This window comes from Arvicola amphibius, chromosome 4 (genome assembly GCF_903992535.2).
Source record: "Arvicola amphibius chromosome 4, mArvAmp1.2, whole genome shotgun sequence".
NCBI lineage: Eukaryota > Metazoa > Chordata > Mammalia > Rodentia > Cricetidae > Arvicola > Arvicola amphibius.
Window position 1 is genome coordinate 34,897,981 of NC_052050.1, and position 12,840 is coordinate 34,910,820.

Here is a 12,840-nt window from a genome sequence, read left to right on the forward strand (position 1 = left end):
AAGCTGATATTTTGATGTTTAAAGATGTTTAACACCAAGTATAGTGGCGCGGGTTTGTTAGCCCAGCACTCAGAAAGTAGAGGCACCAGACCAGCCTGGGCTAACTAGTGAGACTCTCTCAAAAACAGTCAATCAAACAAACAAGAAAACTACCACCACTACACCCACACATATACAGATTGAGAGATAGAAAGATTGCAGCTCTGCATTCTGAGGTAAAGGAGAGGGCTCTGGACGTAGACATTGATCTGTCAAATGTTTTCGTTCTCTCTGAGTAGATGTGGTCTCACTTGTGTACTTTTTACTTCACTGTTTTCTGTAGAAGAGGAAGATGGAGTATGGGAGAATGGCCTTTCCTATGAATGCCGTACTCTGCTTTTCAAGGCAGTTCACAATCTGTTGGAGAGGTGTTTAATGAACAGAAACTTTGTACGAATCGGCAAGTGGTTTGTAAAACCGTATGAGAAAGATGAAAAACCTATAAATAAAAGGTAAGCCATCTTACTTGCCTCTTTTGATAATTGATGCTTGTTAATTAATAAAATGAGTTAATATCTTACAGAAGTGTTCTGAATTAACGTTGGCAAATACTCATAAGTATCCATTTTCTTTAATTGCTTAAGAATTTTTCTTGTGGGCCTGGTGGTGTGGCGGTGGTGGGCACTTGGGAAGTGGAGGTAGATGGCTCTCTGAGTGTGAGGCCAGTCTGGTTTACAAGAGCTAGTTCCAGGACAGGTTTCAAAGCTACAGAGAAACAGTCTCAGAAACAAACAAATAAACAAACAAAACAAAGAATTTTTCTTGCAATGGGAATAAACTATAAGTGATTTTCTTTTATTTTTCTTTCCTTCCCTTTTTTTTGGTTGTCTTTTTGAGACAGTGTATCACTCTGTGGCCCTGTCTGAGTTGGAGCTTGAGTCATAGACTAGGCTGATCTTGAACTCATGATCTCCAATTTGTTTTGTGAAGGGTTGACCCTTATCACCTCCCCATTTAATTTTAAAAGATTTATTTATTTTTATTTCATGTGTATGAATGATTGTCTACCATGTATATATAGCATGTGAGCACCTGATGCCTGAGAAGCCCAGAAGAGGGGTTTGGATCCTTTGGAATTAAAGTTAAAGATGGTTGTAAGCTGCCTTGTGGGAGGTGTGAATGGAACCTAGGTCCTCTGCAAAAGCAGCTAGTGTTCTTCTGAGCCATCTCCAGTCTCCAAATTCCCTATTCTTTTAAAATTATTATTATTATTAATTTATTTATTTGGTTTTCTCGAGACAGGGTCTCTATGTGTAGCTCCTTCTGTAGACCAGACTGGCCTCAAATTCACAGAGATCTTATCTTCTCTTGCTGTCATTTAAATTCATGGACTCTTTTTCTTTAATTATTGTTGGGGTTTGTGGATGTGTGTATGCGCATTAAAAAACGTTAATGTAGTCTTCTCAGTCTGTATGTTTCATGTATGTATGTCTTCAGGGCTGACCATTTGGTATTGGATAACTAGCTGATGTGCTCTTCCCTGGGGAAGTCTGTTTCTCCCACTCTCTGCATTCTTCAGTTTCCTGGAGTTCTTTGTCTAGGCTTTAGGAGCTGTCATTTCGTATGGATTTTTTTTTCCCAGTATATCTGAAGATTTTTCAAGTTGTTTTTTAGTAGATGGGCTCATAAACCTGGAAAAATAAAAGCTCTTTTTTTTTTAACTGTGAAAATTACCAGACTCTTTATTTTTAAACCATTTTTTTGGGTTAGTTTTGTTTTTGTAAAAAACCAGGACTCTCATAGCCCAGGCTAGCCTTGAACTTACTGTGCAGCTGAGCATATACAACATTCTTATTTCTACTTCCAAGGCCGGAATCATAGCATGTGCTACTGTACCCAGTTTTATGACGTGGTGGGGTCAAAACTCAGGTTCTTGCACAAGCTCTCTACCAACTGAATTGTATCCACAACCCTGACAAATCTTCATTGTTAACAAAATGATTGTAAAAGTTAGGGATGTATTCTTCTCTGAATTATAGGAAGATGCAATTACCAAACCATTGTAGGGACTCAGATTTTTCTGCTCTGCCACCTTTCATCCCCTCCCCAACCCTGTGGTCTCTCTTGGTATTGGCCTTCCCACTGTACAGAAGATTGCAGGCAGGAAATGGAAAGGAAATAGGAAATAAGGAGCGTTGACTGTCAGAAGATAATTCCTTTCTGGAAACTGGGTGTACATTGGTTATACTGAGAGAAGCAAGTAGCTGGTTTTTTAGACGCATTACCACTCTGAACTGACAAGAAAAAAAATGGGTTGAGAGCTTGCTGTGCAAGTGTAACTCCCTAAGTTAGAATCACTAGCACCAACATTATGGGGCAGGTGTGTGCTTTGTGGAGGCTGTGGATTCTCTGTCCCTTTTGCTTTTGCTGCAAGTACTTTAACTGCTAAGCCATCTCCCTCAAACTTCTGTTGTTATTTCTGTTCTGGTGATGGTCGTTCATCAATTTTCTTGAAAAAGGTGCATTGGAAGCAGTACTTTTGAAATCCCGAATGTCTGTATTGTATTTTATCTTATCTTACAGTTCACTTGTAATAATAGCTTACTGTAGAATCTATAGAAGATTAGTAATCTTTTTCTTGTAGATTGCTGGAAGCTGAGAGAGTTCATTTAGATAATTAATATTTGTACTTAATTTATTTTAAATAGTTCCCTTTAGCTTTGCCAATCTGTTCTGAGAGGTGGGGGGGCGGAGCTCAGTACTTGAGAACACTTACTGCTCTTGTAGAGGACCCAGGTTCAGTTCCCAATCCACCTACACAAGTGATTGAAACCCATCTGAAACTCCAGTTGGAGGGGATTTGGTGCCCTCTTCTGGCCTTCCCAGGCAGCGGGTGCTCAGTACAGCAAGTGGTGTGCATACATATATGCAGGCAAGACACCATACAAAAATAAGTACATCTTTGTTGGTTAGTTTTTGAAGCAGGGTCTCTGTAATTCAGCTGCTCTGGAACTCACTAATTAATGTAGACCAAGCTAGCCTACAGCTTACAAGAGATCTATCTGCTTCTGTCTCCTGAGTGCTAGGTTTAAAGGGCACCACCATACCTGGCTTAAATCAATCTTTTAAAAATTATTAGAAGATTATAAAATCAGTTTCTGAGTCCAACTTTTTGAATTTTCATAACTTTTGTTTTCAGTTATACATTACACTCTTGCATTCAGATACATATCACTGTTCTCAACTTCTGAGCCTTTTTTGATTTGGTTTAGTTTGCATCTTACCTTTATCTACTAAGTGAACTACAATTTTCACCATGTTAGCTCCTCAGATTCTGTTTCTATCTGCCATTCTCCGTGTCTCTACTATCTAGATGGAAGAGGTTTCATGAGTGTAGAGAGGGAAATGAATGTGCTCATACATGCAGATACTGGGAATGTCTTTATCTTTCTTAGGAAAATCTCTCTTACATGATTGCTAATAATTGGCAATACTACTTATAGTTGGAGGTTTCCATGAATCACACAGACTCTACTTGTTGTTTACACAAGAACACTAGTGGTTTTCTGTGGGATTACCTAATTGAGAAGGGAGGCTAAATTAAAACTTTTATTACTGGAAATACCGTGTGTTGTTTTGAATTACTTGTGGTCATAGTTGTATAAAATTGATTTTTAACCAGAAAAAAGTGAGTTAAATGCTGGTTTTCAAATCATAGGAAACTTAAGTTTCAGATATCAGAACATCTGATACTTTTGGATTTGGGATGCTCACCTGTATGAACATTTTATAAAAGAATAATGAAGTTGTCAGGGAGGAATGTTTATGCTGTGAACTGACTTGATCTTAACAAAAGAGAAAATAGTTCCTATCTTCTTACTTTTTAAAAACAAAACAAACAAGAAAACAAAGTCTTGCTATACAGTCCACTGTGGGCTGATATTAAATTCATAATGCTGCCTCAGCCCCATGTGCAGTGATTGCAGGCATGTGCCATTGTACTTGTCTGCCTTTTTCAGTACGAAGATTCTCTTGGGACTGGAGATAGTGTTCAGTGGCTAACAGTCCTTATTGCACCTGGGTTGAAATCCTAGCACCCATGTAAAAAACTGGGTGTGATCTGGAACAGGTCTATGACCACAGCATGGTGGGGAGGAGGAGATAGGAGGATCCCTAGCACTTCCTGGCAACCTAGCCTAGCCTAGATTCAGTGAGAGATTCTGTGTCAAGGGAGTAAGATGGAGAGAAATAAAGTATACCTGGTATCCTCTTCTAATGTCTTTGCTTGCTTATATACTGTATATGTATAACACACACCCCATGCTACTGTCTATGTCTCTGTTCATGTCTGTCTTGTATGTCTCTGTCTGTCTCTCTCTTCCCTTTGTGGATCAAACCCAGGCTGCATTCATACCTGGCAAGTGCTCTCCTCGCTGAGTTGTATCTTTAGCATTTTGTTGTATTTTTTATTTTTATGCCTTTCAAAGTTACCCAGGTTTGCTTCAAACTTGGAATCTTCTGTGTCAGCTTCTGGAGGAGTTGGAATTGTGGCATATACACCACATGGTAATCTAGGGAGATTGTCATTTTGTGATAATCTGAACATAGAAGTAGTTAGTTGTCTAGTAGTTTCTAGGAACTGAGTGACAAAAAATGGAGTCACCTGCTAGTGATGCAGCAGGGATAGGTATGAAGGACCCTTAACATTTGTAAGAGCAAATATTGAAACAAAATCATCTTCAGATGATTGGATGAAAGAATGTCTAGCATTTTATCTTAAATAGGAGGCATCATTCTGTAGTACATGGGTCTGAATTTGCTAGTAAGATTATAAGCAAATAGATGTTATAAGAACTAGCAACTTCCCACCCGTGTGATGCTTGAGCATCTGAGTAAGACTGTCTCGAGTAAGAATATTACTGAGTTTGTGCTTGGTTAAGTTTTTTGTCATGTTGAATCTATTATAACTGTATTGCTAAGTGGACAATTAAGTTTGTACATTTGGCAAAATTTTTGGCCGGAGGGAGCCAGGTCTCATTGTGTTGTCCAGAATGGCTCAACTGATCTACTTCTTACCTTCCTATTAGTTGGTATTATAGGTAGCTCCCACTGTACTGCCTTAACATTAAAAAAAAGTTCATTTATTCATTTGCCCATTTATTTATTTGTATATATGTGAGTCATGGCCTTCTTGTGCCACATAGCACACCTGTAAAGGTCAATGAACATCTTCTGGAAGTTTTACCTTTTATCGTGTGGCTCCTGGGAACAGAACTCAAACTTTCAGGTTTGATGGTAAGTAAATTTACCCACTGAGCCAATCTCCCTGGACCCTAATTTAGCAAGTTTTAAATGAGCTTCAAGTAAGGTATACAAGATAGAACAATATTGGTATGCAACTCTTGTTTGAGACAACTAATTTTACATCTTATGAAGTATATTGCCATAAGAGATTTTGCTAAGTAGCAGATGAGATTATATACAATAGTATGGAATTTGTAGCTCAGATTGTCCTGGTATAACTATGTAGTTCAGACTAATTTAGAATTTGTGGTGATCCTCATGCTTTAGGGTTCAGAATGTTGGGTTTACAGGCAGGATCCACTATATCTGATAGTATTTGATTTTAGCTAGTATTTAAATTTTTTTTTTTTTTTTTGGTTTTTCGAAACAGGGTTTCTCTGCAGCTTTAGAGCCTGTCCTGGAGCTAGCTCTTGTAGACCAGGCTGGTCTCGAACTCACAGAGACCGCCTGCCTCTGCCTCCCAAGTGTTGGGATTAAAGGCGTGCGCCACCACCGCCAGGCTCTAGTATTTAGTTTTAACATATACTATAATCTTATCCCATATCTTCAGCTGTAGATACATCAATTTTTATGAAAAAATTGCTAATTTGGGCTTTTGACATCTTTATTTTATGTACGATAGTTATCTGTAGCCCCAATTTTAAAAGGCAGCATAGAGTGATTAGTATAAGAACATATGCACGTGTGCATGCACATGAATATATACACACACACAGGTATACATGTATACATACAGGATAGAATAAATAGTTGCTAACTACAGATAAAATAAAAAGAACATAGGATCAAATCTGTGGTTCAATATGTTCTTATCTGGTGCCTTTACCTGAACCACAAAGATTAAGATTATTCTTGGTTTTGTTTTTCGGGGAAGGAGAGGACTACCTCAAGAATTTGTGGCAAATTATTATAATTAGGATATTAAAGCTGAGCATGGTGGTACATTCCTGTAATTCCAGTACTCCGGAGACTGAAGGTGGAAGTTCAGGATCAACCTAGACTATATAGTGAGACTTAATCTCATCATAACTTCCCCATATCTCCTAAAAAAGAAAGAAAAGAATATTAGGGTGCTTTTTTTTCTTTACAGATGTTTTAGGCCTACACTGTTTAATATGCTAGCCACTAACTACGTTTTGCTATTTAGATCCAGTATATTGAAATTAAATTAAAAAATTATTTCAGTTTCAGAAGCTATATTTCAAATACCTGTTCTGTATAGTGGCAGTTCAGAAGTGGGGCATTCCTATCATTGTAGAAAGTTCTTTTGGATGGTGTTGTCTTTATTATTAAAACGGTGCTTTTGTGTTTTATTTAAGCAGTTGGTCAAGTTTTTTTTTATTATTAAATCAGTAAGCAGCAGGATATGCTTTAAATTGCAGTAATGAAACTTTACTCCTTCACATGGCTTTTGCTTTATCTCCTGATCTTCAAAATTAATTAAAAAATAAGCACCATGACATGTAAATCTCTGCTGGAATGGAATTAGTAGCAGTTAATAGGTTTAGGATGTTCTTTGTTTTTTGGATAGCTTACTACCTCTGAAAAGTTGAAGAGGTATTGCTTGTGTTATCCTTGTTTGTTGAGATCTCGAGTGTCATGCTTATGTAGCTCCACCTGTACTTGAACTAAAGATCCTTCACAGCTCCTCATTGCTGGGTCTCTAGTCATGCATTGCTATATTTCTTTTACTGTTATTTCTTTGTGTCTTCTTGGGTAGCATAAGGAAATAAGATGTAAACCACATTAAATTTTCTGTTAGACTGTTAATTGAGCTTAGTAATGTGTTTGATATGCTTAGATGGATGTGTGTGCACAATAAATAAAATTTATACAAAGCCTAAATCAGGTGAAATTAATTTAGTAATATTTTTTACTTAGTTCAATGCACCTGAAATACATTTTAGAGTGTAAATCTATAAGAGATACCATTGAGATAGTTTAATGTTTTTGTGTGAGGTCTTTGAAATCTTGTGTGTTTTTTTAGGCTCAGAACATACCTTAATTTGGATTGGCCGTAGTCCAAATGATTCTAATTATATGGTGATTGTCTAACAACTAGATTTTAGGGCTTTAACTTTACTTGTTAGTGTTGGTTGGTTATTAGCTAATACCTGATGGTCTCCCAAAACTAATTGTGTTCTCAGTTGTGAGTGAGTGAATGGTAGACCCATATCAGGGTATACACTGCCAATTTGCCTTAGCTACTTCAGACTGTCCAACTTTCCCCTTCTGTAGTTGTTCTAAACTGATTTGTTCTTACAAAATCTGATTTTACACGATGATAACACTTGTACCCTGATGAATTTTGCTCTGGTACTTGAAACATTAGGATTTCTTTGTTTTAGTTTCTTGAGACAGATTTTCTGTTGCTCTGTAAAGGATTTGTTTTTTTGGTTTTTCAAGACAGGGTTTCTCTAGCTTTGGAGCCTGTCCTAGAACTAGCTCTTGTAGACCAGGCTGTCCTCACAGATCTCTGTGGAACTCACAGAGATCCACCTGCCCCTCCCTCTCGAGTGCTGGAGGATTCTCTTTTTTTTTTGTTTTTAATTTTTTTATTGATATTTATTGAGCTCTACATTTTTCTCTGCTCTCCTCCCTGCCTCCCCTCCCCCCCTTCAATCCTCCTCCAAGGTCCGCATGCTAACAATTTACTCAGGAGATCTTGTCTTTTTCTATTTTCTACTTCCCATGTAGATTAGATCTATATGTCTCTCTTAGTGTCCGCATTGTTGTCTAAGTTCTCTGGGATTGTGGTTTGTAGGCTGGCTTTCTTTGCTTTATGTTTAAAAACCACCTATGAGTACATGTGATAATTGTCTTTCTGGGCCTGGGTTACCTCACTCAAAATAATGTAAATATACCACATTTTTCTTATCCATTCTTCGGTCAAGGAACATTTAGGTTGTTTCCAGATTCTGGCTATGACAAACAATGCTGCTATGAACATAGTTGAGCACATGTCTTTGTGGCACGATTGCGCATCCTTTGGATACATATCCAAAAGTAGTATTACTGGGTTTGAGGAAGGCTGTTTCCTATTTTTCTGAGAAACCGTCACACTGACATCCAAAGGGGTTGTACCAGCTTGCATTCCCACCAGCAGTGCAGAAGTGTTCCCTTTTCCCCACAACCTCTCCAGCATAAGTTGTCATTAGTGTTTTTGATCTTGGCCATTCTTACAGGTAAAAGATAGAATCTCAGAGTTGTTTTGAACTGTATTTCTCTGGTGACTAAGGATATTGAACATTTCCTTAAGTGTCTTTCAGCCATTTTAGATTCCTCTGTTGAGAGTTCTCTGTTTAGGTCTGTACTCCATTTTTTTTTTATTGGATTATGTGATCTTTTGGTGTCAGATTTCTTGAGTTCTTTTTGTATATTTTGGAGATCAGACCTCTGTCTGATGTGGGTTAGTGAAGATCTTTTCCCATTCTTTAGGCTGTCGTTTTGTCTTGTTGACCATGTTTTTTGCTTTACAGAAACTTTTTCAGTTTCAGGAGGTCCCATTTATTAATTGTTTGTCTCAGTGTCTGTGCTGCTGGGGTTCTATTTAGGAAGTGGTTCCTTGTGCCAGTGTGTTCAAGTGTCCTTTCCACTTTCTTTTCTATAAGGTTCAGTGTGGCTGGCTTTATGTTGAGGTCTTTGATCCATTTGGACTTGAGTTTTGTGCATGGTGATAGATATGGGTCTATTTTCATTCTTCTACATGTTAATATTCAGTTATGCCAGCACCACTTGTTAAATATGCTTTCTTTTTTCCATTTGATATTTTTTGCTTCTTTATCAAAGATCAGGTGTTCGAAGATGTGTGGATTGATATCTGGGTCTTCTATTCGGTTCCATTGGTCCTCCTGTCTGTTCTTATGCCAATACCAGGCTGTTTTTAGTACTGTAGCTGTGTAGGAGAGTTTGAAGTCAGGGATTGTGATGCCTCCAGAAGTTGTTTTATTGTACAGGATTGTTTTGGCTACCCTGGGTTTTTTGCTTTATCAAATGAAGTTGAGTACTGTTCTTTTGAGGTCTTTGAAGAATTTTGCTGGAATTTTGATGGGCATTGAATCTGTCTGGAGGATTCTTTACTATATATTCAGTATTGTGTTCACTAAATGTGTAGAAATACATAGAAGATGAAGAGATATGTTCTTTGGTATTTTAGTATAGCTCCTTTGTTCATGAAGATTTATTAAGGATGTCTGATATTGCTGATTAATGTGGTTTGCAACGTTGTCTAAGTGTGGAGATGATCTGGAGAATGTCCAAAAATTACTGATAGTAGGGCTGGGACTGTAAGTTGGTAGAGTGTTTGCTTAACAGCACAAAGTTCAGTCTGTAGCACTCCTGCATTTGGGAGGTAGAGGCAGGAGGACCAGAAGTTTATGGCTGAGTAATAGTGGGTTTGAGGCAAGCTGTGTCCAATCGATCAATCAGTCAGTCAGTCAATCAATCAATAAAATGAGTGAGTGAGTGAATGAATGAATAATAAACAAACAAACATGGACATTTACTGGTATGGTGTCTTAACTTGAACCTGTGATATGAGCTAACCTTAATTTAATTATTATTTATTTTTTTTTTTGGTTTTTCGAGACAGGGTTTCTCTGTGGCTTTGGAGCCTGTCCTGGAACTAGCTCTTGTAGACCAGGCTGGTCTCGAACTCACAGAGATCCGCCTGCCTCTGCCTCCCGAGTGCTGGGATTAAAGGCGTGCGCCACCACCGCCCGGCAGCTAACCTTAATTTATAAATTTAAAAACTTAGTTGGGCATAGAAGCACACGCCTTTCCTAGCTTTGGGAGGCAGAGTTGAGTTTGAGGCTAGCCTGGTCTACATGAGTTCCAGGACAGCGAGGCCTACAGAGTGATACTCTGCCTCAAAAAAACAAAGCAAAGCAAAACCAACCAACCAAACAACAATAAAAACTATAATTAAACAAAAAGTTAAAAAAATGAAATTATTGAATTTATAGACTACAAGTATCTCTGAATTAAGATAACTTAGTTTAAAATATTATAACATATAATAATGTTGGTAATTTTTGCTGTTTTTCAGTATTTCCCCAGCATTAAGGAAATTGACATTGTGCTGCATCTGTCATTACTATCAGTCTAGAACTTACTCATCATCCTAGGCTGAAAATTTACCCATAAAATAGTAACTCCTTTTCTCCTACACCTTGGTCCCTAACAAACAACTTTTTTGTTTTCTGTGAGTGTTCCAGGCACCTCATATAAATGAAATTATATAACATTTGTTTTGTGTCTCACTTATTTCGTTTGGCATATTTTCAGATTTTATCCATGTTGTAGTATGGGAGAGATTTTTTTTAAAATACCAAATAATGATCCATGGTGTAGTAGAGCATATTTGTGTGTCCTCTTACTGACTGGCATCTCAGTCATTTCCACCTTTTGACTGCTCGTTATAAACACTGGTGTGCAAATATTTCCTTGGGTCCATGCTTTTTATTCTTGTGGTTACGTACTCAGAAGTGAAATTGTTGGATCATATGACAATTTTAAGTTTTAATTATCTGGAAAATTGCCATGCTATTTTTCATTGTGGTTGTAGTGTTTTGCATTTTCATCAGCAATATAAGAGTTTCGGTCTCATTGCATCCTTAACAATGCTTGTTATTTACTGATTGTTAATAATCATGTTTGTTGGTGTGAAGTGGTATCTTAGTTTATTTCTTATTTGTATTTCATTAATCACTACTTTTAGTGAACATGTTTATTTATTGGCTGTTTATATATTTTTTTCTGGGAAAATACCAGACTCTGCCTATTTTTAATAGGATGACTGTCTTATTTATTTATTTATTTATTTATTTACCTTTTTCCTCATTTATTTATTTATTTATTTTTTAAGTCAGTACTTTCTTTAACTAATTTTATCGTGTGCGCATGTATGTTTGTGGAGAGTGTGATTGTTTGATCAGTCTTGGAGATGGATCAGGGTTTCATATGCTATACTACTGCTGCTCTATTGAGTTACATCCCCAGCCCTAATTTTATGAATTTAAAATAGGTCATATCTTGGTGTAGTGGCTCATGCCAGCACTAAGAAGATAGAGACAGGCGGATCTCAATGAATTCAAAGCTAGCTTGGTCTACATAGTGAGTTCCCAGACAGCCAGGGCTACTTAGAGAGACACTGTCTCAAAAATAAAAACAAATAAAAAACCAAGTCATATAACCCTCTTTGATCCTCAAATTCTCTACCAGCAAAATAAAAGATTGTTTTTCTGTAACTTAAGACAAGTGAAAAAAAAAACAGGTATGTTACTTCTTAGTACTACACACACCACACACACACACACACACACACACACGCACGTATGTACTCTAATGTGGGCACATGTGCATGTACACACATGCACAAACACATATGAGTGTTTATATTAATTAAACCCATTCTAGCAAACTGGATATGGTGGCAAACACCTGTTAGCCAGTAATCTTGGTACTTTGAAAGTGGAATCAGAAGATCTCAACTTTGATGCCAGCCTACATGACTAGTTCAGCGCTAGTCTGAGAGACAGAATGAAACTGCTCAAAAACAAACAAAAACTTGTGATAAAATTCTTTGCTTTTCTAAGATAACGTCTTGCTGTATACCTAGGGTGCCTTTTTATTCTTCTGTTTTCTTTTCCCAAGTATTGGGCTTGTAGAAGATGTGCCATTTACTACAATCTAGTTCTAGAGGAGCTAACTTTGATCTTGAGTGATCATCGTTGTCTGCCCCCCCCCTTTTTTGGTGTGTGTGTGTGTGTGTGTGTGTGTGTGTTGGGGGCTCATCTTAGAAAATAATCTTTTAGAGGCCTGTGAGTTACCTTGGCAGGTAAAGGCACTTGGCCACCAAGCTTGATGGTGACCTAAGTTTGATTCCCAGAACCTATGTGGTAGAAAGAAAAAAAAAACTTAACACCCACAAGTTGACCTCTGACCTCTACAAGTGTACCATGGCATGCTCAAAGTCCACACACACAGAGAAAAATATGGAAAAACAAACAGAACCCTTTTATTTAATTTCAATATATAATCGAACATTTCTGTAACAAAATTATTGTGGTTTGATCTTTGAATTCTGCCATATTGGTAAATAGAAAACGAACACTAGTCTTCATTTTCCTTCAGAGTCACTGTCAATGTAAGCTCCTTGGTATGTCATTGTAGTAATAGACATTTGTTCATTTTCCTTCATGCTAACCATAGGCACATCATAGGATGATACTAGAGATGATAACATTTCTCTCTGAAAGAGGCCATTCTGACTAGTATGTAAGTGGTATTCTAAAATTCTTTGTCCTTTAGTGTTCTGTGACTAGAATATTGGTTTCAATATAAGAATCTTAAAAATATGAATCCTATTTTAGAGCATTTTCCCCCAACATTATACACAAACTTAGTTTATAAATCTTTCTGTATTACAGTATGATCAGTGTACACTGAGGTCATTTGCTAGCAGTGTGGGAGGGATGGTTTTCCTTGCTATAGATTGCTGGAGTTAAGAGCTGCTGGTAAACAGGGTGTTGCAGATAGACAGTATTAGTTTTCCAC

The 12,840-nt window shown here is 37.3% G+C and overlaps 1 protein-coding gene across 1 annotated transcript in view; it reads left to right on the plus strand.

Moving 5' to 3' along the window:
- The window catches only part of Med13 (mediator complex subunit 13), a 93,468-nt gene that overhangs the window by 11,131 nt on the left and 69,497 nt on the right, over nt 1-12,840 (plus strand). Inside the window, exon 3 of the mRNA XM_038325940.1 lies at nt 323-491. Coding sequence (XP_038181868.1) covers nt 323-491 — 169 coding nt within the window. The remainder of the gene's footprint in view (nt 1-322; nt 492-12,840) is intronic.